At 42.0% G+C, this 27,611-nt stretch overlaps 1 protein-coding gene across 6 annotated transcripts in view; it reads right to left on the minus strand.

Annotated features, from left to right (window-relative positions):
- The window catches only part of PAPSS1 (3'-phosphoadenosine 5'-phosphosulfate synthase 1), a 105,826-nt gene that overhangs the window by 24,158 nt on the left and 54,057 nt on the right, over positions 1–27,611 (minus strand). For all 6 annotated transcript variants that reach the window (XM_024119350.3, XM_024119348.3, XM_007100581.4 and 3 more), the window contains 3 exons: positions 25,898–26,103; positions 22,369–22,504; positions 9,837–10,105 (listed from right to left, as the gene is read on the minus strand). In XM_024119350.3, coding sequence (XP_023975118.1) covers positions 9,837–10,105; positions 22,369–22,504; positions 25,898–26,103 — 611 coding nt within the window. The remainder of the gene's footprint in view (positions 1–9,836; positions 10,106–22,368; positions 22,505–25,897; positions 26,104–27,611) is intronic.

Below are 27,611 nucleotides of genomic sequence, written 5' to 3' on the forward strand. Positions count from 1 at the left end.
GTGCAGGACTTCCCTGGTGGCGCAGTGGTTAAGAATCCGCCTGCCAGTGCAGGGGACACGGGTTCGAGCCCTGGTCCGGGAAGATCCCACACGTCGCGGAGCAACTAAGCCTGTGCGCCACAACTACTGAGCCTGTGCTCTAGAGCCTGCGAGCCACAACTACTGAGCCCATGTGCCACAACTACTGAAGCCCACGTGCCTAGAGCCCGTGCTCCACAACAAGAGAAGCCACCGCAATGAGAAGCCTGCGCACCGCAACGGAGAGTAGCCCCCACTCGCTGCAACTAGAGAAAAGCCTGCGCACAGCAATGAAGACCGAACGCAGCCAAAAATAAATAAATAAAATTAATTAAAAATAAATATTCTTTAAAAAAGAGATATTGTGCGACTAACAAACCAAAAATCATTGATATATAGAAACCTAAATTACCCATCTCCATACACATAATATTTATAACGTAAATTCTTTAGAATTAGAATTGTTCCTGAATCATCCAAATATGGCATATTACCTCGGAGTGTGTCTCTTCCCCATTTTTAATTCACACCCGTTTTTATAAACATAAAAGTCTCATTTGCTCCCTGACTGCATTAGAAAATAGGACCTATCATTTACCTCTCTACTCCCAAATGTAGCAAAGATTTTGGTAAATTTTATTTTCAGTAGTTTCTGAGAGAAAAATAAACAAATTACTTTTCAAATTTAAAATATTACATTATAAAATTATAAAACTGGACTATACACTTACATACAACACCACTAGTACTACACCATCTTCTTCGTACCCCACAGTGGAGAAATTCCACTGTCCTAGAAGCCTGGTTAAGTGTGTAATATTTTCAATTTTGTTTAATTAAAAATACTGAAGATAATAAATAGAACAGTTATTTAAGTCCCCACTTAACCTATTTCTTTATACATTTCACATCATAATTTTCTTCAAGTGTAATGAATTTTATTAAAGTCAACATTCCATAAAGCCAAACTCATATACTCAACTGGTTTATGAAAGAACTTCAGGCACAGGGACTTTTTTTGGGGGGAAATGTGCAAATTTGTTTTTTCTAAATCGTCAAAAATGTACTTGTTTTAATGTACGAAAATTCTTTAGAAAGTCAAATCAATTATCTATTTTTGTTGGGTAAAAAAATCTATATCTTCATTCATCTCATGAATTTCACATTAAAATACTTGGTTGTACATTATCACATCACTTTAGTATTAACATATTTTCTTGAAACTCCCAAATCTTAATGGTCTGCCTCTTGATTTCTCAATGGTAGGAACCATTTTAAACTCTTCAAGTTGACTGGGAAAATCAAGAGAGGCAAATGAAAGACAAGGTTCATCCTTCCCATCATGTAGATTCTGGGTACTTATGACTTTCAATCTTTGTACAACTAAGTATTCTAAATGCATCTAGAATTTCCATCACTCTGTACAGGCACTGAACAGTATTCAGTCGTCATGAGAGTCACATTTCTGATTTGCAATGCAAAAATTATGAAATCTACTTAGACATTCCATTCTCCAGCTTGTAGGAGAGAATTAGACACACCTTATAATTACTGCCATCAGACAATTTTAAGAGTTGAAAGGGAATTTAGATTGTGGAATCCAAATCCTTCAGTCTGCACACCAGGAATCTGAGGCCTGATTCCTCACAAAATACAGACTTTCCCAAAGATTTCCTTTATCTTCAAGGATAAACCTCAGCTGTCTCAGGATTCAAAATAACACAATTCAAATGTAAGAGAAGTATTTGTTCAGAACCATCAGCAACCAAACTAATTTTATTCTTGTAAATTACCTTGCCCTGGCTGAGCCCAGGCTCCCAGCAGGTGTGAAGAGGGTCAGGGGATAGAGAGCAAATCCAGTATCCTCCTCCCTCTTCCTGCCTCCCAAACACAGGGACCACAAAATTTGCTTTTGATAAAAGCCAAGGGGCTTCCCTGGTGATGCAGTGGTTGAGAGTCCGCCTGCCAATGCAGGGGACACGTGTTCGAGCCCTGGTCCGGGAAGATCCCACATGCCCCGGAGCAACTAAGCCCGTGCGCCACAACTACTGAGCCTGCGCTCTAGAGCCATGGAGCCACAACTACTGAGCCCACATGCCACAACTACCGAAGCCCGTGTGCCTAGAGCCCGTGCTCTGCAACGAGAAGCCACCGCGATGAGAAGCCTGTGCACCGCAATGAAGAGTAGCCCTCGCTCGTCGGAACTAGAGAAAGCCCGTGCGAAGCAATGAAGCCCCAACACAGCCAAAAATAAACAAAATAAATTTAAAAGAAAAAGAAAAGCCAAAAGTCCTTGATAATCTTCTGTCTCTCCACCCCCTCACTGATTATTAGGGAAGCAAAGGAAGGCAACCATGGTGGTATGTCATTGGAAAACATTTCATGATATCCTTTACAGGGGTGAGAGAAGAAAAAAATAGGTACCAGTCTTCCTAATATGAAAACAAAGTGTTTTATAAACACCTCATTTAATGTTTAGAGCAAATCAGTAAGATAATATTTCTGTTTCACGAATAAGAAAACTTTCAATAACGCATTCAAAGCTGCAAAACGAACAACTAAGAGACGGAATATTTGAACTGGGTCTTTCTGACCCCAAAGTCCATGCATACCTACTCTTACTGAGCTACTTACACTGGGTCACACCCTACAACACAGGACATCAGAGCAGGAGAGGAAACACAAGTTAGTACTACATTTAAGGAAGAAACAGCATAGATTACAATTGCAGAAAAAAAGTGAAAAGCCAAACTAAAACAATATCTGAACTTGATGCTGCTTGAGTAAGAAACAGGCACAAAGAGATTCTGAGTTGGAAATCTACAGAAAAGTCAGGAGAAAAACAGGGTTTCCCACTTCCCCAGGAAAAGCATCCTAAAACACCTGTAAAATCTAATGTTTCTGAATTAAATTAGTAATTTCAGTTCTTAAGACACATATAAGCTAAAAGTATATAAAGCAGACTATAGGAATCCCCAAATTTATTTTTTAAATAAATCAACAGACTCTAAATGTTTTTGTGGTAAAGATCTGCAACTGCTTACCAGAAAATCTGAAGTTCAATTTTTTTCCAGCTTTGTTGAGATATAATTGACATACAACATCATGTAAGTGTAAAGTATACAACATGATGATTTGATACAGGTACATACTACCAAGTGGTTACCATAAGAAGACTACTTAACACATCCATCTGAAATCCAAAAACCCAGTTTTTTAACTAACTTAGCAGAACCTGATCAAAACTGACATGAAGTTATCTATGGCCTTTGCTGATCCCAATTAAGGTGGAAAGTCATTCACTTTGCTACAGAAATATTAATGTGTTTTATGTCTCAGAACCATCAGAATTAAGTAGTAATACATGACCCCAAGTATTTTGGATAAGAGACTGTGAATCTGTGTTACGCTATTCCAGATACATCAATAAAATAAATAAGCAGAAGACAAAATTATCAAAGACCTCAAAGAGAGTCAAAGGTTACAATTTAAACTTGGGAGTTTACGGCTCCTATAATTAGGCTCAGACCCTAAGAGTGTCCCTTTAGGTTGTTAAAGCTCTTGGAAGTGTTTAAGGGGAAGAACAGGGTTTATACCCTAACAGACATCCTATTTGCTACTCCAAATACTGGTGTAAAGCAGGAACTAATTAAATATACTGGCATCATGTGGCAATATGTTCCTACTGTAGCTGTTTAAGGGCATCTGATCACTTAAACACAATCAGTTGCTATTAAGGAGTCATTTACCAAGTGCACGGATAACTTTCATGGCAAAGAAAAATCCCAGCTTCTAACAATGCATTTTCTCCAAAATTCAGCTCGCAATTTTCACTCAAATGCCTTAAGCCCAAGACAGAACTTATTATTTGTACATATCCGCATTCCAAGGTACATCTTACTTTCAGCACTTTCACGTAACATGTCTTAAAAAGTATTATTTGTCCTTTACAGAAATGGATTTAGCATTTAGTGAGATGGGACAATTTTCTACATAGTGGATTAATGCCTCAAAAAAAAAAAGTACATATATGACACATTTTTAGCATTAGAAAAGTAGCTCTCCCACCACATGCTGCCCTGCACCCCACCTACCCAATTCCTAAAACGGAATTTAGGAATCAAGCCGTTAAATCTTTACAGACTGAAAAAGTAGGGACATCCTGTTGATAACCAAACAGGCTAACAGCTGCTCATTGTTCTGAGAAGCATTTGTGCTGCGGAAGCAAATCCAGTACCAATGCCTTCTAAATGACCTACAGAAAATGATTAAAGGAAGAGTCACTGTTTTTTATTTTATTATTATTAGTTGGCAAATGAGCATTACTGGCAGACCTTTTCCTGATGTCACTGGAAAAGCTACAAAATGAGTGTTGTGTTTTGGTTGTTTTTTTTTTTTTTGAACTATAAAAAAATTCTTCACTTGAGGCTGTGAATAAGCCAAATAAGTCAAACACACAAGTGAGGCACTTGAGAGAAAGAAATGGATAGTTTTCAAAAGCCACTCAATCTAACAGCTTAAATCCTGCCAGTTCATAAACATTAATATATTTAATGGTTTAAAATATGAAGACGTTTATCAGAATTTCTAAAGTTTGTTCTATAAAAGTTCAGAAGTTAAAAATGGCCTTTGCTCAGGCACCAGATGCGGTGCTTCCTGAGAAGAGCTACACCTCTTAGCATGTAACTGACACGCCAAACAGATCTACAGACAGAAACTACTCTAACACACCTTTATACCCTTCTAGGAAACCTGGGAGCTCTGTGTAGGCTCAGGGGATCCTTAACTTCTTTGCCCTCCCACCGACTGCTAAGGCCCCTTTGAGGCCTCCAGGCAGCAAGGAGCCTTGTGCAAAGAACACACAGGCCTTGGAGTCAGAAGGGCTTGAGTTTCAGTTCCAGCTCTGTGTCTTGCTGGCTGTAAGATCTGACCAAGACTCTCTCCCTGACCTAACTCTGGTCAGGTTCCTCCAAGCCCTCTATGCCTCGAACTTCAGTGTCCATCCTTGCAGGGCCTGTACCACCCAGTTGCAGCAAAAATCTAAGTCAGTCTTGAAACCCTCCATCCTCGATACCTGATCAAACTCTTCAACCCCCCCGCCACCAAGTGCTATCTGATGAGGCTGTCCTGCCTTCCGCAAGGATCCTGCTAGGTCTGTTTAACTAGAATCACCCCATGCCCGTTGTTTCTGACGTTTCCTCTTAGTAATTTTCCATCCACTGACCCCCGCTCTGCTCCTTGGCTATAAATCCCCACTTGACCACGATGTAGTCAACTGAGCCCAGGTCTCTGCTGAGGTCTCTTTTCCCCTGCTGCAATAGTTCCTGAATGAAAATCTGTTTTTTATTGCTTTAACTACTATCCAGCTCTGGTTTTCTTGGACAGACCAAAGTTATGTTACTTGGTCTCTCTGAGCTTCAGTAACCTCAGCTATAAAATTGAAATAAAACCTATCTCACTGAGCTGTTGTGGGGATGCATACAGACTAAACAAAGATCACAACCCACAACTCTAGGCTATGATAAACAAAAAATACGTTCGAAAGGCCCTGTACTAGAGATTCCACCTCTAATGAGTGTCAGCCAAGGCCATCCTAATTCACTGTTCTGGAACTCCTACAGGATATTTTAAGAATTTATTTCCAGTCTGTTTTCCAAAAATCTGCAGCCACATATTTTAATATTATATGATAAGATAAAAAATATCCTGTGGCAGTTATAGTACCTGGCTCTGGAGCCAGACTATCTCGACACTACTGTGTGATCCTGAACAGGTTACTTAACCCCTCTACCTCCGTTTCCTCATCTCTGAAGTGAGAATAATAATAATAGTACCTATTCTCTTGGTGTCGTTCTAAGGATGAAGTTAGCTAATACATGTAAAGCACTTGGAACACTGCCTGGCAAATACAGTAAGAGCTCAATAAAAATAGGCTATTCTTATATTCTCAATCATGGTATATAATTTACTTCTCCATTTCCTCTTCAGTGAAACTGTTTCAATGAAAAAATTTTGAGGTTCGTTAAGAAATTAGTAAAAGTATTACAGGACGTTTGGTTAAAAAGGGCTAGAGGACCCAAATGGCTAAAATGAAAACAGTCATCAAGTTTAGATGAAGAAATACACTGCTGACGAGAATATAAAATGGTACAACCACATTGGAAAATTGGCTGGCAACATCTACTAAAGGTGAACAAAGGCATACCCCTAAATTGCCTAGAATTCCTAGGTATATAACCAACATAAATGCCCACAAAAAGTCATGCAGTAAAATCTTCATACCAGCGCTATTTTTTTTTTTTTTTTTTTTTTTTTCGCGGGCCTCACACTGTTGTGGCCTCTCCCGCTGCGGAGCACAGGCTCCAGACGCGCAGGCTCAGAGGCCACGGCACACGGGCCCAGCGGCTCCGCGGCATGTGGGATCCTCCCGGACCGGGGCGCGAACCCGTGTCCCCTGCATCGGCAGGCGGACTCTCAACCACTGCGCCACCAGGGAAGCCCGTCCAGCACTATTCTTAATAGCAAACAACAGAAAACTGCACAAACGCCCATCAACGGTATTGGGTGCAGTCACACAATGGAGCACTCCACAGTACTGAGAGTGACCAATTACAACTAACTACACACAACAGTAAGGGTGAGTTTCACCAACATAATGTAAAGCGAAAGAAGCCGGACGCCAAAGAGTATATACACTGTATAATTTCGGTTATGAAAAGCACTAGGACAGGCTGGACTAGATGCTGTGATGCAACGGCCTGGTCGCGCCAGGAAGGAAGGATTATTCCCCCAGCTTTAGGAGTTGCCAACACAACACCCAGCAGCTGTCAGCCCTCCTTAGAAACTGCCTCTGTGGAAAAGAGCAGCAGTGCCCAAAGGCAGGCCCTTCCTGTGCAACTCAGAGCATCTCTGAAGGGCCTTTCCAGAGTTCCACATGGGGTCAACTGAGGCTTCCGTGAAGACTGAGCTGCAGCTCAACTTCTCCCCCTGCCCAGTCTTGCTCCCTTCCTATCTCTTCTCTTCCACAAGTGTTGATCCCAAGGGCCATCCCTGATACGTTTCCTGAACACTGATCTCTCACTCTTAGAGTCTGCCTCCCAAAGTATCCAACAAGCAAATGAGATCTATGATGTGAGAAGTGAGGACAGTCATAACCACTGTGAGGAGAGCAGGTGATGACAGGAGACGGCAGGAAGGAGATCATCTAGGGTGCTGGTAAGAGGCTTTTTACCTATCTGGGGGCTGGTCCTATGACTGTTCAAATGGGAAAAATTCATCTAATTGTAAACCTATGAAATATGCACTTCTTCCTACGTATATTATACTTCAATACGAAGTTACAAGAAAATAAGGCAAATAAGAAAATGATGAGAACGGGACAGAACCTTAAAGAATATTTAGTCTCACCTCCTCGTGCATCCCTTAAATAACCCTTTTCTGTGCACTTAAACATAGCTCAGCGAAGTCTAACCTGCGATTACAGACCAGCTGGTGACAAACCAGGCCAAGAACAGGCCCAGGCTTCGACAACAGCCTGTGTTGTTCTGACCAGACCATACTCTTGCGGGTAGCAACAGGAGTCAAATCCAAGGCCGGGGAAGGGCCTGCTGCAGCCGGCTCACCTCACTGTCAGCTTTGCCTTGCAAGGAGGGAGACTCTGAAGTTAGCCGAAATGCAAGCACCCCAAAGGCACCTTTAGGTACCTTCACCTTTGAATCTTGAGAAACACACCTGGCTCTGAAATCAGAAGACTTAAAAATGTTTCTAGTGTAGACAAAACAGCATGCTTGACCCTTTGTCTCTTACCATAGCTGTCTGTTTTGTTTTGTTTTTTTGTTAATTAATTTATTAATTTTTGGCTGCGTTGGGTCTTTGTTGCTGCGCTCAGGCTTTCTCCAGTTGCGGCAAGCAGGGGCTAGTCTTCGTTGTGGTGCACGGGCTTCTCACTGCGGTGGCTTCTCTTGTGGCGGAGCACGGGCTCTAGGCACGTGGGCTTCAGTAGTTGCGGCACGGGGGCTCAGCAGTCGTGGCTCGCGGGCTCTAGAGCACAGGCTCAGTAGTAGCTAAGCTACTTAGCTAAGCTAAGTAGCTAAGCATGGGCTTAGCTGCTCTGCGGCATGTGGGATCTTCCCAGACCAGGGCTCGAACCCACGTCCCCTGCATTGGCAGGCAGATTCTTAACCACTGAGCAACCAGAGAAATCCCATCTGGCTGCTTTTATTATTTATCTATCCCTTCATTGCCTCCTTCTCAAAAGCAGTTTTTAGTTTATTTAGGTAATAAAATGTCACATCTTCCCCTTTTAAATAGGGAATAAAAAACACAAATAGGACAAAATATGCCCTCAATAGGGAAGATAAATTCCTTCATTTTCTTCACTGGCTCTTAATGAGATTATTGATAAACTCGTTCCTGACCCTAAATTCACCTGCATCATTCCCACAGTGAAAACCTCTCACCCTATAATTCTGGAAAACTTCAGTCCAAATGATTCCCTTAAAATGATGATGATGAAGATAGCACCAAAAAAGCTGAGAAACTACTGGAACAAAATTGTTACTTTATTTCCAAAATAATTTACTTCATCTTTGAGATGTAAGAACTATAGACCATGGTGGTCTCTGGGAAACTAAAAGGGCTTTTGGTGCCCAATTCTTATGAACATTTTATACCAACAAAGAGGGAAGAATATGAGGAGTTTTACCTCATATGGAAGTTCTAATGCATTATTTAGGCTGGATGCAAGAGAAGAGTCAAATACACTGTAATCTTTCAACTTGTTGTTATCGTAGTTTTCTGTCAGTATTTCTTAAAGAGTTGCACAGCCCCACAACTAAGCTTCAATAAAAATTTTTAGGCTTGCATAGCACAGGGAGATCAGCTCAGTGCTTTGTGACCACCTAGAAGGGTGGGATAGGGAGGTTGGGAGGGAGACGCAACAGGGAGGGGATATGGGGATATATGTATACGTAAAGCTGATTCACTTTGCTATACAGCAGAAAGTAACACAACAATGTAAAGCAATTATACTTCAATAAAGATGTTAAAAAAAAATTTTAAGCTTGATCCCAAAGAATAGCCAAACACGCTTGTATTTCCTTTTAAACTTTTTTTTTGAAGGAAGATATCATAGAGTATATACAACTAAATTATTTAATTCTTTCTCAAAGGGTTTGCCTCTCAGATAAATCTAAGTAAATTCATCTCCCTTCAAGGCAGGGATGAAAAAGAATGCAATAATAACGTGCATTCCATTCTTTATCTTAAACACTCAACAAGAAGCTGGCTAGGAATTTCCCACACACTGTTTTTTAGGTCATTTACTGATTTATTCATTTATTCAAACAAATATTTTTTGAAAGCCAACTCTACCTTGAAGCAAAAACCTAATTAACTCCTCTTCCTTACATATGGTTCTAAAAAGATCTCAAAACCTCCCTTTTGACCACTAAGTAGAACTCTAAAACTCTCTTCCACCCCATAACAAGAAGCAATTTTACTTCCTAACCCTATTAGTCCTTCAATAAAGAACAGATGAAGAATGTCTTCTGAATGTTTTTTTGAAAAGATACCATGCTTTCCTTCCCACTGAAATACCAGAAGCAAAAGTCAGACCAAATCTGTCCCCTGGGAAGAGTAACTCTGGATCTGTATAACATGGTCAGACAAGAGCCTGTGTCACAGCTTCCCAAGCTCGCCCATGCGAGCATGCCTTGTGCTTAGAATAGACCTACAGATGAGAGAAAAATCAAAAGTCAGGTCTGTTGTTGACACTTGCTGTGCCAGTAACAGTGGTTCAGCACTGCTGCCGTGAATACCTCAGTTGGTCCAGCATACATCATGGGAGATGGGAAGATGGCCACCACTGTGGTTTCAGGATTCAGGACTCCTTCCTCCAGCACCGCAGCATGCTGCTTCATACGCCACATCAGAGGAACGTCATCGTCCTTTGTCCAGCCACCAAGAGGGTGAAGGAGAAGGACAGGGCGCCGGTAGCCCCTCTCTAGAAGTTGCTTATGGGTATCCTGCATTAATAGAGCATGGCCATTGTGCACTGGGTTGCGTAACTGAAATGCAAAGACAGCATCTGAAAGAGAATATTCAGAGTTAATAATAGTCCTTTTCTAACAGATTACCTTCCAAAGGATAAGCAATTCTTCTTGAAGCTTGGTGCTTAGGATTAAGCAAACACGCATGCTCAGAATCAGAAACTGGTGAAAAACATGTACTGCGCTAACCATTTACTCCAAGGCAACACGATATAGTAATTATTACTTTACAAATCTTACAAGCCTGAGCATGTGTCACATAGTAGTGATGGATTTATAACAATTACTTCCTGAATTCATGGGCAACCTGAGGATGATAATCAGACTTTCTGGCCCCAACATCTCGGTTCAACTGCTTGCAATGGATATAAATTCTTGGTCTATGCCTTAATTACCCATCAAGTCAATCCTGCCGTTGGATCTAAGATACTCCTTTATTGAAGGAAGACAGAAAGACAGAGATACGTAGAGTTTAAAAAATTTACTTACTCTCCAAATAAGCTCATTTATACTGATTACTCTGCTTGACTGGAACCCAATGTTGTTTTGTGATGCCAGGTCTCGATTTTGGATTATAGTTTAGCAACAATAATATCCGTTACAAGGACCACTGCTATTACTCAAATGTTGAAAACTGCTGGATTAATTAAACTGGTTAACTATGTAACATCTGATTACAACCCTGGCTTCACTCCTACATGGGGCTCTTGCTATCAGAAGACCTTTCTTAGAAGGCATGGTTCCTTGGAGTCATAGAGTAATTTCACAGAACAGAGTAACAACGCAGTTAGAGGAGCTCTGTATTTGATGCCCTCACAATATCTGACACATCATCACGCCATGTTGATCCAATCTTGACTCAGAGAGGAACAACTTCCTCTTCCCGAATAATTTGAAGCCGAAGAGTGCAACATCCCCAACCGATTCTCAGTTCTGACCCTCTTCTATCACCGTGACAAAAGGCACAGAAAGAAAACTGTGGCACCCTACCTGACCAGGAGATTTTGGGGGACACATCCTGTGATATTCCAAGATTTAGAGCATTTTTCACTATGCTTTGAAGTTCTCAAGTTACCTTTTCTTGAGAAACAAGGCTGGTTTTCACCAAAGAAATAAATAGCTGCTAGCTTTTATCTGCTAGTTTTAGCATGCTGCAAATACTGCCACATGGTGATTTTTCTCATTCCATCAATCCATCTACATTTATTAGTTGAATTGCTACTATAAGTTAGAGTTTCCACTTCTCCTCCTTATACGACATAAGGTACAAAAAAGAAGTCTTGATACAAATATGTGAGTATTTAAAATTATGCTGCTTTAAGGAAATGGGAGGAGGGGTACAGACCTGAAAGTTTTTCTATCCTTCTGAAATCACTTCAAATTTTGGATAGAGTATACGGACATCAAAAGATTTCAAAACATCCCTTTTAGCCATTAAGTAGAACGCCAGAACTCCCCTTCCCCAAGACCAAGAAGGAATTTTACTTCCTGACTCTATTATACTCCAGTCCTTCCAAAAAGAACAGACGAAGAATGTCTCCTGAATATGAGCACGAACACTGCCCCATTTAGGGGGGTCACTGCCTGAACTGAACCCGCATTCCGATTCCGGCCTAAATCCCATCAGCAAGTTGAGTTCTCTCTCCTCTCTTCCCTTCCCTCTGTACTGCCCATGCTTTGTAAACAGCCTTGAAGCACAACAGAGACACTTACTAAGCATTAATAAATCCTACTACTGGGCTAATGTGAGTTACTGCACTGATGGAGAGGTTGGGGGTGAGTGGCTCCAGGCTTGCACCACGGGGAGGGAAGAGAGGAAGAGGACTCTGGCCCAGCACAAGCCTGGAGCACCAGGGCCGAGGAGATACCTGCCTGGTAGGGGCAAAAAGGGCCAGGGCTGAGAAGACAGCTCATTTGCCTGGGAGCGTAAACAGAGCAAATAAGAGCAAATAAGTAAACAGATTGAGTAGAACGGCAGCCAGGATTCTCACTGTAGGACAGGAGGCAAAAATACCAAAAAGAAGAAAGGCTAGAAAAAGACCACGTGGTATTGGATTAGGGTTGAAAATAGCAGCGTGACCTCATGGTTTTCAGCTAGATAGACAGATATATACAGGAACAGATATAAATGTGTGTGAGTGTACGTGCTTATGCACATTTCTTGGTTCTGTCCGCTGAAAGGTCCTACAAGCAATGACTACCCGGTGGCAATAGCAAAACTAAAGCCCAAATTTTACATTCGAAATACTATTCCTCACTTAAACCAGGGTTCCTTGGCAAAATGGCCAATTCTAGGGCTAGGGCACGGAAAGTACAACATGAGCTGGAACGTCTTTTGTGTCATAAGAAAAGGAAGTGCTCAGAGAATAATGAGGACTTGTCAAAAGGATACAGCAACCAGTCTGACACGGTCCCAAAGGCCAACCTAGGACAAGCTAAATATCAAGTAAATAATAATATTAGTGGATTGCAAACCACTGAGTAAAACAGGAATCTGTACACCCAGAAAGAACAAAATAAATGAAAAAACCAATGGAGGAGAAGTGGAAACTCTAACTTACAGTAGAAAGTCAACTAATAAACGGAGATGGAACGATGGAATTAGAAAAATCACCATTTGGCAGCATTTGCAGCATGCTAAAACTAGCAGATAAAAGCTTGATGACAAGGGGATATTTATGGAGTCTCAAAATCTCTCCCCCAAAATACCTGTTAGTACATACAAAATAATTTGTTAACTTTACAGCACAAAAACCTGGTAAACATGATCTTAAATGATAACAGTTAACTTTAAAAAAGTTAACCTCATCTGTAATAGGACAAATCAAAATTGTGAGCCACCAAATATGCTGCACCAAGAATTCAGCATTGTTTCCTGCAGGATTCCTGACAAAAATGTGTAACTGGAACCTAATCATGAGGAAACAGCAGATAAACCCAAACTGAGAGACAATCAAGAAAGTAAACGACATGACTATTCAAAAATACCAAAGTTGTAAAAGACACAACAAAGACTAAGCGACTGTTCCCGAATGAAGTAGACTAAAGAGATGTGACTGACATCCTGAACCAGGAAGGAAAGGTGGCAAAGAGAAGATTTTAGTTGTCATTGTTGGTTTTGTGATACAAGACATTATTGGGACAATGGCATGATGTGAGTGAGGTGCACAGATTAGACAGTATCATATCAATGGGATTTTCCTGAGTTTGATGAGCATACTGAGGTTAGGTAGGAGACTGTCCTTATCTTCAGGAAATACATATGGAAATAAGTAAGGAGTAATGAGGCATCATGTCTGCAACGTTCAAAGAAAGTGAGAATGAGAAAGCAAAGAAATATAATGTTAATTATGGAAACTGGGTGAAGAATATATAGGAGTTCTTGGTACTATTCTTGTAATTTTTCTGTAAATGTAAAATTATTTCAAAATAAAAAGTTAAAAAACAAAGTAAATAATTATGACAGGAGACATATGAACTGGTTATTAACATGTAGATTTTACTTAGATCCTAATTCAAACAAACTATAAAAAAAGAAATGTGACTACTATGAAATTATCAGAAATATAAACAATGACTAGGTATTTGATAGTATTAAGAAACTGTTGATATTATTATTATTTAGGTGCAATAGTGATATCATGGTTGTATTTTTTAAAGTCCTTACCTTTAAGAAATACTTTCTGAAATATTTAGATGGTAATGGCATGGGGTTTGAGATTTGCTTCAGAATAATATGCAGGGATGCAGTGGGGTAGGTAGGGGTACAGGTGAAACAAGAGTAGCCAAGAGTTGGTACCACTGAATTTGGGTTAGAGGTATATAGGGATTCATTCACACTATTATATCTACCTACAAATGTAAGTAGCATATGTTTAAAATTTTCCCTAATAATTTTTACAAGAGAAGATACGTGTAGAAGCAGCACTGCTTTGGAACATGATATTTACGGGTTCAAATTACAGGTCCAACAATTTTTAACCACGGACTGTGGTCTTTAAGGACTTAATTTCACGTTTGACATCTTCATAGTGGGGATGATACTAAGGTTACTGTTATGAAGATAAAATAATATAAAGTACCCAGCACGGTGAGATGTACATTGCAGTCACTTAAAAATCTAAGTTCCTTAAGGCAATTCATTCTTTAAAAAAAAAACCAAAAGAAAAACACCATATCTAAAAGTTCCTGGCAGGAAATTGAACCCACTGTTCTACTGGTGACTCAAGGTCTACTCTAGTACGAACTAACACTCCAGTGAGTGTTTCCAAGATGAGGGTGCATTAGCTCTGTGCTGCAATATGCAGCCTTCGCCTTCCTTAATCAGGAACAGGTGCCTAACTGTGAATAGGACCCCTGGGTAATACGTCTCAGGTGTATGATGACTACATTCCTAGACTCCCATCAGGTCAAATCCGATTTTGTAGAATTGCCATTTAGCAAGATTATTTATATGACAGCATGTGCAAAAGGAAACATAAATAAATTCTGTCTCAAATATACGCATTTCACAGATTCTAATAATTCACCTACCTAGGTTTCCTTTCCAAAAAGAATTAATCTAGCTCCACACTGGACATTTAACAGGTAAAGTTAAGACGAATGACTTATTAAAAGTTTACATTAGCAGCATATAAAGGATTTTGCTGCCAAAATTTCTTCCAGGTAGAATTATTTCCTTATTATCAGTTCCATTCAGAAATCCAATGATCATCTGCTCTGTCTGCCCATTTCTTCTTGACAATATTACCAGGTCTTTCCTAAACTTCCAGCCTTTTCAATCCCTTGTAACTAGTTATCAATGAATTACACAAATGGCTTTAACTGCCTGTAGCTCCAGACTGCATTTTCACCCCTACCATCTGGTTTCCCCACTAGAGAACTTATGTGGATGAACAATGCAATGGAAGCACCTGATCCACAGGAAGCTTACATTCCCAAGGTATTGTCCCAACTAACGTAACCCAGTATGCATCACCATTATATCTTCCTCCAGCAATTTTCCTTCAAGGATGGAAAAAGAATAATGGGCCACTATGGACCTGGGGCCACTGATAACTTAGAGCAACAACTTTCAGTAATTCTTCACGTTCTCATCCCCATTTTCTAAAGGACAGTGAATTCCCCGTTGTCACACCACAACGGGTAGAAAATACTTGCTTTTCGCTTATAACTCTTTACGGATTAGTTTAAGACTGCTTTACCTAAGATCAGGGTTTCAACCGCGTTTGAAAATGGGACATTATCTTCAAAATGACTGGAATTTAATATTAACATTTATGACTTCCATTTCTTTCTAGCCTTCTGCCCCCGTTCCTGGGAAAGGACCAGGAATTCCATAACTGTGATTTATAGGAAGTACACTGTGAAGCTGCTGATGCTGTGCCCAAAAACAAACTTTTTCCTTCAAGAGCTGGAGTGAATATTTTAAGCTTTGCAGGCTATGGGGCTCCTGCTGCAACTACTCAACCCTGCCGCGCAGTGCAAAAACAGCCACAGACGATGCATAAGTGACTGTGGATATTTCCCAGTAAAACTTTATTTACAAGAACTGGCAGCGGGCCAGATGTGGCACGCAGGCTGTGGTTTACCAACCTCTGAAAGACAAATGAAATTCGGGTGATGGAAGTAAGAGCACTGCAACCAAGACGCCTGGTGTGAGCAAAAGTGTGGAGGCAGGAAAGCAGATGTGTCTGAGGACACAGAATCATCCATCTTGTCAAAGATGGATACAGGGCTTCCCCGGTGGCGCAGTGGTCGAGAGTCCGCCTGCCGATGCAGGGGACGCGGGTTCGCGCCCCGGTCCGGGAGGATCCCACGCGCCGCGGAGCGGCTGGGCCCGTGAGCCGTGGCCGCTGCGCCTGCGCGTCCGGAGCCTGCGCTCCGCAGCGGGAGAGGCCACAGCGGTGAGAGGCCCGCGTACCGCAAAAAAAAAAACCAAAACAAAACAACAAAACCATCCACCAACTCTTCCATTCTCCCCACTCACTCAATCTATTCCTCTCCCAGGATACAGACAGGCTCGTCTGACCAATCACAACCTACACACTGGGAATGGGGTCACGACAGCAAAGACTGGCGCTGCCCGCTCCCTGAGACCCCTCCCCAGTGCTGAGCTCCCTGAGCAGCGCTCTATGTGTTGCTGACTCACAGATCTTCATCATCTGACCGAAACTCCCCTAAGCTCCAGACCGTCTCTCCGCCTGCCTCTCGGCGCTCCGCGGGCACCTCAGACCACCTCCCGCCAGCCTCCTCGCGCGCCTCTGGTCCTCCTCCACGCCCTCTGAGAGCAGGCGCCACTACGCACTGCAGTCAGGCTCTGGAGGACCACTGCCATCCTCCACACGCAGTGCGTCGCTCTGCTCCCTAAACCTCACCAAACCCTGCTTTCTTCACTCCGCGTGCCCACATCAGCCCTTCCTCCCGCTTCACAAGACAACGGGTCTCCCCCGCAACCCCATCTAGCCTCCATCCAGCAGCCGAAGCAGGCAGGGGGGCAGGGAAGAAAGGAGTTGGGACAGGATGAAAATTCTGTTTTAGATACCCTGTCCTGGGGGAACAGTGAAACTGGTCCTGCCCCCAGGAGCTTACGATCTAGGCAGAGGAGGAGAAGCAAACATTCACTAATCAGAGAATAAACCCATGTTAGAAGGAACAGACTTCCTTCAGCTCCAAGAGGACATGATTAGATCTTTGTTTTCAGAAGGTAAGTCTGGTGACAATGTGAAGGATAAAGTGATGGAAGAAAAGAACGGGAATGGAGTCACTCCTTCAACTAATTCCTCCTGCTCTGCCACATAGTGAGTATGAAACCCCTGCCAAATCCAAAAGGTACTTTCCTGTTTTAAAGTCCTGACCTCTCTGCTGCCTCTGACATAAAAAAAAAAAAAAAAAAAAAAAAAAAAAAAAAAAGCTATGCCACCGTCTTCATAGCCTCAAGGCCTGCTACCCATGGCACCAACCTTTTCTATTTCATCTGCCTCTTTACACTTTTTGTTTAGTAAAAACCATGAAACACTGAAGAAAATTTGGAGGGGGAGAAAACCACCCCAAATGCACTATCTTGATATAACTGTTTTTGGGTTTTTGCATAGTCTCCTGGTTTTTCTCCGTATGCATACGTTTTTACACAGATGTGATCAAATGTGTATGACATTTTATATTCTGCTTGGCCCATTTTGGTCTAGTCACCTGTTTCTGACATCCTGTAGTCCTCTCAGAGCCACAGGGTTCATTGCTGGGTCCTGTGAAATTCTTTCTTTACGTACCCATTCAGGAAACTTACCCCTTCGCCTGGATTCAATTGCCATGTGCATACAGATGGCTTCTGTTAGCTGCATCCCTAAGTCCTGACCTTCCAACTCATCAGTTACAGAGACTTATTACTAAAAACGTTTCAATAAATGCTGCTCATTACCACCCCACCCCTCAATCCCTTCACCTTCACTTACTACCCTCACATCTCAAGCCAAAAGCAGGTCCAGCTTCTAAAACCTGCACCTTCTCCTATACCTCATGTCTAAGTAAAGGAAGAGCCCCATACTACAGTTTCTCTCCCTCTCCTCCGGATGCGACACCATCCAGTCCAGGAGCCAACACACCATGTCAACAAGTACGGTCTGATCCCTTTCCCTCCAGCCGACGGAAGGAGAAGAAGACAGTGAAGAAGGTTCTTCTCAGGACGTGCTGATTTCTGACAGGGGAAGCAATGGCAACCGTGAATGTTTTCTGGTGGTGGGAGGAGGGTGGGCCCTGACCCCCAGAATGCGTGCAGGACACGGGCTGCCTAATCTAGCGCCACGGCCACGGAACCCTGATGCGGCACAGCACAAACACCTGGGCTGGACCCCTGTGCTGCAATTTCTCAGCGAGGGGCCCGGGGACAACTGCAGCTCCCCAGCAAGGCAGCTGTGAGCAACGAGTGAGCTGGTCAGCAGGGGAGCGCTGGCAACTCCTTGCCCCAGATTTCTCAGACCTGCGCTTCGCTGCCCAGCCCACAGGCAGAGCCCCGGCCTGCACCCCAACCACTAGACCCAGAATTACAACATCCGCCTGCTGTCTTCCTTTCCACTTCTCTGAAAACTGGCCTGCATACAGCAGTAATTGATAAGTCTTCTCTTGCAGTCCTACGCAAGCTCTATTATCTGCCACTTTACCCCAAAGCTCTAAGTACGGGCATTTCTGATTTTCCCCAAATCAATACAGTAGCTGCACAAGAGAGTCCTGACGATCGATCGCTCTAGCATTGCTGGGAGGCAGGCTGGGGTGCACGCACGCTATGTTTTTGTGGGAGTGTTTTGAAGAGGGTTGGAAATGAGAAAGAGTTTGATCCCCCTCCTCCCTCGAGACTGTCATTTCTTTTATTTAAACTGCTCATGAGGGGGGAAAAAAAAATCAGCAAGACAGGGCTAGGCTACTTGAGTAAATATGAATAGACTAGAATTTTTCACCAACAGGCACTCTCATACCCCAAAGTACGGCAGCAAGTTGTTTTTCTTTCTCCGGACTAGAAATGCTTTCAAATTAAAGTGAAAAATAATGTTGGATATAAAGCTTTCTTGCCAGCTGGACTCTGTACTGCCTGTTCTCCATTCCCCTTCCTGTCCAGTCCTGTCTCGTGCCTCTGTGCGCATGTGCACATGTGCATGTGTGTGCGTGTTTGGGGGTGGGAGTGCTGTACTCCCGCCTCCATATGGGAGACAGCAGTAGGCAACCAGAGGACGGAGGACAAAAGTCTTGCCCCAGTAGCATCCTGCTTCAGCGCTGTGATTACAGTGGGGTCTACACCCCGGACAACGAGCCCCTGTTCAGCAGCCCCTTGCCACAGCTCCAGCTCCTCTTACCCCACTTCAGAAACAATGTTGCCTTCCGATGCCCTCAGGAATGGTAATACTACCCCAAATTGCCAGTCCCCGGATGCCTCATCATTCCTTGGCGGTTCCCTTAGCCCTGACCGCCTGCCCATCTTTAAATACTCATGTTGTTAGATAATGTTCACAGCCTCATCTGAGTGTGCCTTGACCTCCATCACCCAATCTCAGATTACAGCATCTCCAGCCCACTGCCACGTATGAGCAAGAAAGCCCAGTGCCTTCAGAGGCAAACTATGTGCTTCCACCTCAGCTTTCTCAGGCATCTGTTGTTCCCAACTTTGCCTAATATATCCATCTACTGTCTCTATCCATTCATTTAAAATACAGTCTGTGGTTCAACAACTTGACAAAGCTTTCTCAGATTTATTCAACACTGTGCTACCACATACTAGCTTGAAAGAAATTATGTCAGCGTTTCCCTTTGTAACCCAGCAGGACACCAGTACTCTGTGTGTAATAAACACTAACTGGCTCTTACTTGGCTTAAGTGAAATTCAGTCTTTCTTTCCAGGATAGTGGTCAATCATCGGTAGTGCAAAGAACTTGCCATCTGGAACCGTGTCACCTTGCAATCACTGACGTGGGTATTAAAGACCTCTCAATCCTTCCAGCTACAGAATGGTCTAGAAACAGCAAAACTGATCATATCAATGTGCACAGGACAACAACCCACACAGGGTAATCAAAGGTTACTTAATATTCCCTAAGATGAGGGAAGGAAAAGGAGGGAGAGGTAAGAAAAGAAATCCTAAGTAAAAGAAAAAAAATATTCCCTGTTTTCTCTCCCTTGAACTATGATTTGTACACAAGAGTAGATGACTTGTTATTGGCTTCCAGAAAAAGTGAATAAAAACTATAAAGGGACCTCCTCAGTCTGTTGCTTATTTGCCTTAGTCTAAAATGGAAAAGTAAACAAAATAACACTCCATCATCTTTTTTGCTGGATTTAAGGCTAATAACCAGCTCTCAGCTACTTTAAACAAAGTTGCAATCACTCATTATGCAACAAATCCTCTAAATGATTTAAATGGGAACATATGTATATGTATAACTGATTCACTTTGTTGTAAAGAAGAAACTAACACACTATTGTAAAACAGTTATACTCAAATAAAGATGTTAAAAAATAAAAATAAAAATAAAAAAATAAAAATAAAAAATGATTTACAATGTTTGGTACACAAGGAAGAATGTAAAACAGACGTAATATAAAGTCTTGGATTATGAATCATAATTTCTTGATAAGACCCCTCAACAGTGCTAAAAATTTATTCAGTAACACGAATTCCAGATATAAATTATTTTGAAAACAAATTAGAGTAAGCAAGGAGGTATCAGCAAGTCCTCAGGGAAACATGTTCCTGTTCACCAGAAAAAAAGAGAGAAGTCTACACATATTAAACTATCAGATGCTTCTGGATGCAAATAAACGAACACCCAACTAGAAGTGTCTTATACAACTCAAACATGCATTAGGTCTTTGAATAACAAATCTGGATACAGAGGACCCAAGGGCTGGATCAGAAACTCAAACAGCATAAGATTCTTACGGATTCTCATGGTACAAAATGGCTACCAGAGCTCCAAACGTTGTACCCTTACATGACAGCATCCAAAGCAGGAGGAAGAGGAAGGATGGGAAAGGATAACTTTTTGTCCTAAGCCAGTTTCTTTTCAGGAAGGAAAACCTTTCCCAGAAGCCCCACTTGCTTACATCTCAAAGGTCAACACTGACTTAAACATGGACCTTTAAGTCACACACTGACAAAAGAGAATGCGGCACCATCACTGACTTATAGCAGTCATGATACAGTTCATGATACAGTCCTCTACGACTGGGCCCAAAACGTGTTCGCAAGAAAGAAGAAAACAAGCTGCCGTATAAGCAAGCACCAAGTGTAATATTCGGAGAAATTCCTCCACAAGTAGTTTAAGCCAAATATGTGCTTCAAATTCAGAGGAGAGGAATAAAATTCAGGAGGAATGGGGTACCACACTATCAAATAGCGTAAGGGGGCCAAGCAAAAAATGTGCATGAACGAGGCAGGCTGGTGGGGACTGTGGAGCTCTGAAGAGTGTGTGTCCATCTCAGGCCTCCAGTTCTTGATCCCTTTCGCATCACTCTAAATATCAGCTAATTACGATACAACTTAAGAAAAAACAGATACTCTTTCTCTTCCCTTTAATTGTATACCCTTGACTTACTGGTAAAACTAGCTTCCAACTCACATAACAGAAATAATGACACCTTAACCTCTTACCGTGTGCCAGGTACTGTTACGGTGCCTAACCATCTTAGCTCATTTCACCTTTTAAAAATAAAATCCTATGTGTCAGGTACCATCACTGTCCTCATCTGTACAACTAGGGAACTGAGCCTCAGAGAGGAAACCCCTTTCCCCACAACCACATAACTTCTAAGTGGTAAAGTAGGGGGCAGTGTGCACACAGGACTCTAATGACTACCAAGGATCTGAGCGGTCACAGAACCTAAACACAACTGATGAAATGGGAGCTCTTGCCCAGATTCTGGAGTCACTTGGGAAGGCGGGCTTCTGGTTAATAAATACGGATGGGTGGCCAAGTAGTTCCTTAAAAGGCATCCATATCCACCTGACTTTTCTCAGCCATATCTCCTCAATTTGTGCACAGAAGATATTTTAAAAAGCAGCACCAATGCTTAGTGTTTAACCATTTCTGTAGTGGGTGAGAATTCACTAGCAGCATGATTGTAGGAGGCTTCAAATTCTTCACACCTCAAAAAACAGCCTCCTAAAATCTACAGCAAATGCTGTGGCAGGCACCCGGAATTTGCAAGTGTGGGTGCACCAGTGTAAACACATCATTTACCTACTTCTGTGTAAAAGATCTGCTAATCACAGATGTCTAATATAAAAATCCCTGTCCTGGGGCACTTTCTAAGACAGTATTATACAGAACAGTTTCTACAAACTCCCTATATTTACTGCTCCATTTCATCCTAATCCAGAAATCTGAAATCATTATTAACCTACTCTTCAACAACTTTTTCTGTTATTTGTTGACTGTCTCACTCTTCTACGCCATAAACTCCTGTCTTATTTATTTATGAATCCTCAGCACTTGGTACTCTGGCATATAAAGATGCAAAACAAACAAACACCTGCTGAATGAAGAGCAAATGTGATATTGTTGTTCTATTATTTTCTGCAGTGGTACATTCCACTCCAATAAGACATTCTGGGATATAAAGCACATTGATATGAGTGAACTACACAGGTTGATTCAGATTGACTACCTTTCCTTACATATTCCATTGCTAACTAAATTTATCTTTACTCTTCATCTGTCTTACATTTTAGCAAGCATTGGAAAAAATCTTCAAGAACCTCCCCATCAAGGAGAAACTCCAAGTAGTCCCGTGTTAGATAATTAGGTCCATGTCTTACCTGCGTTCATATCTTTAAACTTCTGCTTTAGCTCAGAAGGAGTAAAACGATACTGATCAAGACCATCATTCCAATAAATTCGGTCCAAGACTTGAAGATCTCCTCCAATCAGCCAATCTCCTTGTTCCATAACCATCTAATGGCAAGAGAAAGAAAATAAAAGAAGAAAATAAAGAAAGAAAATAAATAAAATAAATGAAAATAAAGAAAATAAATTTTTTTTAACAGGAACCAATATCAAAATAAGTAAGAACATTTCTCTCATACCAGCTAAATATACCTATAAACTACTCTCATCTTAAGGTCAATGGTAAATCTGTTTGGTTTATCAACTGAACTGGCATTAGAGGTGCTGTAGAATTAGAATATATTTTATAATTTTGCAAAGGATTTGTGATGCAGCTATTATATTTGCATACGAAACGCACACAAAATCAAAATGAATACTTTTTTAAGTACACAAAACATTCTTTTCATTGCTGTTGTATGTTGATTAACAGAAAAGTGTGTAAGCCTGGGTCACCCTGCCCGCTTGTGTTCTCCAATCCTAAACTTTTGAGCAATTAAAGCAATGATGATGGAGCCGAACACAAATTCATGCCTTCCGATCTCCACACCACCTCCAATCCAATTTCTTTCGGCTTCGCTCCTGTCCTTTCTCTGCATCTGAGAGGAGAAGATATACCCTCTAGGACGCATCCATTTTTGCAATGCAGCTCAAGCTCTTCCCCCCGAGGCTTCAACTTACCTGCTAACAATGCACCTCAACTGCTTAGTCACTTCCTGCCTGGTCTCCCTCACCAGTAGGTCTCTACCCATCCACCAAACCACTCATTCAACAAATATTCACTGAGGACTGGAATGTGTCAGGGTCTGCGGCGCTAGGCACTGGGAAACACAGCAGAAAATGAGAGAGAAAGATCTTACTCCAATGGAGCTTATATTTTAGCGGGCGAGACAGAGGAGAAACCAGAGAAATACCAGCTAGTGATAAATGTTGCAGAGAAAACAAACAGGGCACTGGAACACAGCATCCAGGGAGTAGAGTGAGTGGCATTTAAGAGAAAGGAGTTTGTAAGTGCCTCTCTGAGGAAGGTGACATTTAACCTGAGATGATGAAAAGGAACTCGTCACGGAGGTAAAGTAGTTCACGCAGAGGGGCACCAGGTGCAAAGTCCTGGCGCAGAAACTCGTTTCTGTCTTTGAGGAACAGAAAGAAAGCTAATGTGGCTAGAAGGTCAGAAAGGCCAAAGCAAGGAGAGGGGCAGCGGTAGTGGAAGAGATCGTGGAAGAAGGCCAGGGCCGGATCCCACAGGGCCTCACAGGTTTTATTCTGATTACAATGAGCAGCCACTGGAGAGTTTTAAAGGGGGCAGTGATATGTTCAGATCTCTATTTTTAAAAGACTCACTCCGGCTGCCCTAGGAGAATGGATTCCAATGGGTATGACGGGAAGCCGGACCCCAGCCAGGAGACCGGGAGGGCATGGCCGGTACCGGCGGGCATGGGGCTGCAAGAGGGACACCCTGTTCTAGACCGCCCGGCTGGCTTCTTAAATCACCACGTCATCTGGGACCCTGTCAAATCTGCCTGCCACCTCTCTGTTCCTAGGAAGGCAGAGCAGCACACGGGAAAGAGCACAGAAGACCTAAGACAGACTCTAATCCTGACACCTCACAGGTACCTCTGCAGCTCTGGGCAAGTTGAACCCACTCTAAGACTCCTCAGAATAAAGAAAATAACCTCGTCTACTTCTAAGGGTCACTGTAAGGACTGAAAAGCAGAAACGCGGTTGAAAAGCATAAAGACAGGTAAATTGTTATTATGACTGAACAAAATTTTAACACCTTGGAGTAGGAACTGAAGCCCAAGGTCCTCTCTCCCACTCAACCAGCAACTCTGCCAAACGCACCGAGTCTGTGCTCCTCCTGCTCCAGAAACCTGGGAAGCTGTTTCTTACAGTTCCCTCCTATCCAAATCCTACTGGTTCCTCAAGGCTGCACACCGAGTACTAACTAACCCAAGAAGTCTTACAGACCGCTCTAAATAAAAGTGGCACACAGGGCTTCCCTGGTGGCGCAGTGGTTGAGAGTCCGCCTGCCGATGCAGGGGACACGGGTTCGTGCCCCGGTCCGGGAGGATCCCACGTGCCGCGGAGCGGCTGGGCCCGTGAGCCGTGGCCGCTGAGCCTGCGCGTCCGGAGCCTGTGCTCCGCAACGGGAGAGGCCACAACAGTGAGAGGCCCGCGTACCGCAAAAAAAAAAAAAAAAAAAAAGTGGCACCCAGTATAAACAGCATTCACATATGTTCAGTGATTTAAAAATGTCTCCTCCAATGAATGAATTCATATAAAAAGTACTCTCTAGTGGTAGGGATTACATAGTACATGAAGCTCTACATAAACCAATAATGACTTTCTGCTAAGGATTATGGAAGATGGCTTTAAAGCCCAAGGTCTTGGATTCACATCAGACCCTCATCCCAACCATAAGCCGCATAACTGTGGCCAAGAACATACATCCCCCATAAAGTCTCAATTTCTCCATGTGTAAGATGGAAATGCCACCCATCCTATAGGTTCGCTATGTGGTTCAAAAAATTTACATAAGTATGGTTTGTTAACTACGTTATTTGTTATTAATAACTGTAGAATTTTAATGCTGAAGGAATGTCTGATACCATTAGTTCAACCTTCTTATTTTATAAAACAATATATTTGCCTGTTTTTTAAGTTTATCACTTTTTTGTCCTACATAAGACAATGAAATGAAATTTAACACACTTCCATGATCTAAACAGATGCTATATAAAGTTTCTAGGTAAAGCTACTAAAATTTCTTAGTTTCTTGCCTTTTTTTTTTTTTTGGCTGCACTATGCAGCTTGCAGGATCTTAGTTCTCCGACCAGGGGTCCAATCAGGGCCCTGGCAGTGAAAGCGCTGAGTCTAACTACTGGACTGCCAGGGAACTCCTTCGCTTAAGTTTCTTTTAAAGTTCAAAGTCTACTTTAAAACAAATGACAGAAATGTGACTTCAGTGATAACATTTCACATACAATACATAAAATACATGAGGCCCTTTGGGGAGACTAATTAAAAATTTCACTGCTTTCATACCAGAAACACAATGTTCAATTAAAAGCCCACACTGGATAAAATCACCCAGCATGGGCTCCCATAGCACCCCGCCATCACATCCTACCTGTAAGTACAAGATCAATGTCTGTGCCCACCACCGGACAGCATGCTCCAAGCATATAAAGACTGCCCCTGCCGTGCACATCAGCCCTAAGTACCCAGCACTAGCACCTAGCTCAGTGCCTGGTATACAGTAGATGTTTAAAACATATTTGCTGAAAATTTATGTGGACCAAACAACAAGACCATGTGCTCATCACACTAAGCTCCAGCCTTGATTCTGCAACATATTAACAGTTCCAGTGGCATAGTTGATATACAGGTCATGCCTCACATTTCAGCACAAACATTATTGGCAAATCAAGATAAAATGCGGCCAGGTTTACTCAGGACCTTGATGTAGGGGTGGTTCTTGCATGTTGTTCCCCACTGCCTGGCACAGCGCTCCTCCTTCCTGTGCTCAAAAAACTCCGGATTGCGAAGAATAGCCACGCGGCGGCCCTCGTACATCAGAGCAAAAGCCGTGCAGCCGTCCAGCCTCTCCTTATCTTCCTGAGTAGCTGTCAGAACTATCGGTACTGACAAGTTAATGACACCCCCTGCAGGGCACAAAAGAACATAAAGCACACGGCTTGCATTACTCGGCGGGCCGCACATCCACCTTTCACACTTTAGTAGACACTCTTCAAATAATAAAAGATTTATTGCTCCAGTGACAGTGAGTGTTCCACTGGCACCTGGCACAGAAAAGCAGGGAGAGAACAAGCAACAAACCCAGAGTTGAAAACAAAACAAAACAGCAAAAATGAAGGACATCCACACTGTGTGCAGCAATACTCCTCACAACCACTCATGAAACTGCCTTTAGGGGGAAGAACCACAGAAGTTTAAGAAACTGTTGAATAAGGAAGAATCAGCTGGTTAAGCCTAACATCACCAAAAATATATGAGTAAGACAAAGAATTATGCTTCAGGGCCTTTACAGGAAAAATACTATAACTGATACTGCTGACAACCACATTTTGAGTGGCAAGTTGGTTAAGTAACCTGAGTATACCTGGTATAGCTGGATATCCTTGAGAGAGGAAGAGGAAAACACTCAAAAAGTTTTTTGTTTTTTTGTTTTTTAATCAGAATGGAACTGATGCCAGCTATCACTGGTCAAGAAACAAAGGTAGTAAATAATCAGTGGCTCCATTTAAACCAAAGTATGTTTCCAGTGAGACCAAAGGCACATTCTCAGTTCCCAACCTTTCAAGCTCTGAAAGTGTTTCTTTCTTTCCTATTCGTCATGTGCAAGTTAGAAAAATAAAATACACTCTCAAATTCATATGTGGATATTATTTACGTATCAAAGAGAAACCACACTTTTTGGGAAATCACGGCATGCCTTCTTTGGGCAAAAGACGTCAACAAAATCAATGATAACAGTTTGGCTGTTTTAAAATTACCACCGTAAGGTGGAGTTCAAAATAGAAAATTAATAGGTAGATTTACACCACACCCAAGACTGAGTCATTACTAAGGAGGCAGTCCACAAAGACTTTACCATTATTTCCAAGGAAGAAAATCAAGAAGTAAAATTTAATTCTTATGTTAAAGGTTCTTCAGAACAATGAGTAGGAATTACATTTTCTAGTATCTATTTTACTCCCCAGTCAAAAGAAGTTATTAACACAGAAGAACGTGGTCGCAACTTTGCAGGGTCCTATGACTTTTTTTAAAAATTGAAGTATTATAGTTGACGTACAATATTATGTTCGTTTCAGACGTACAGCATACTGATTCAACATTTAAACATATTAAGAAATGATCACCATGATAAGTCTAGTAACCATCTGTCACCATACAAAATTATTACCATATTATTCCTTATGCTGTATACTATATACCTGTGACTTATTTATTTTATAACTGGAAGTTTATACACCTCTTAATTCCCTTCATCTATTTAGCCTACCCCCACCCCCTTCTGGCAACCACCAGTTTGTTCACTGTATCTACAAGTCTGTTTTTGTTTTGTTTGTTCTTCTGTTTTGTTTTTTAAATCCCGCATATAAGTCAAATCATATGGTATCTGTCTTTCTCTGTTTGACTTATTTCACTT

This window comes from Physeter macrocephalus, chromosome 7 (assembly GCF_002837175.3).
Source record: "Physeter macrocephalus isolate SW-GA chromosome 7, ASM283717v5, whole genome shotgun sequence".
Lineage (NCBI taxonomy): Eukaryota > Metazoa > Chordata > Mammalia > Artiodactyla > Physeteridae > Physeter > Physeter macrocephalus.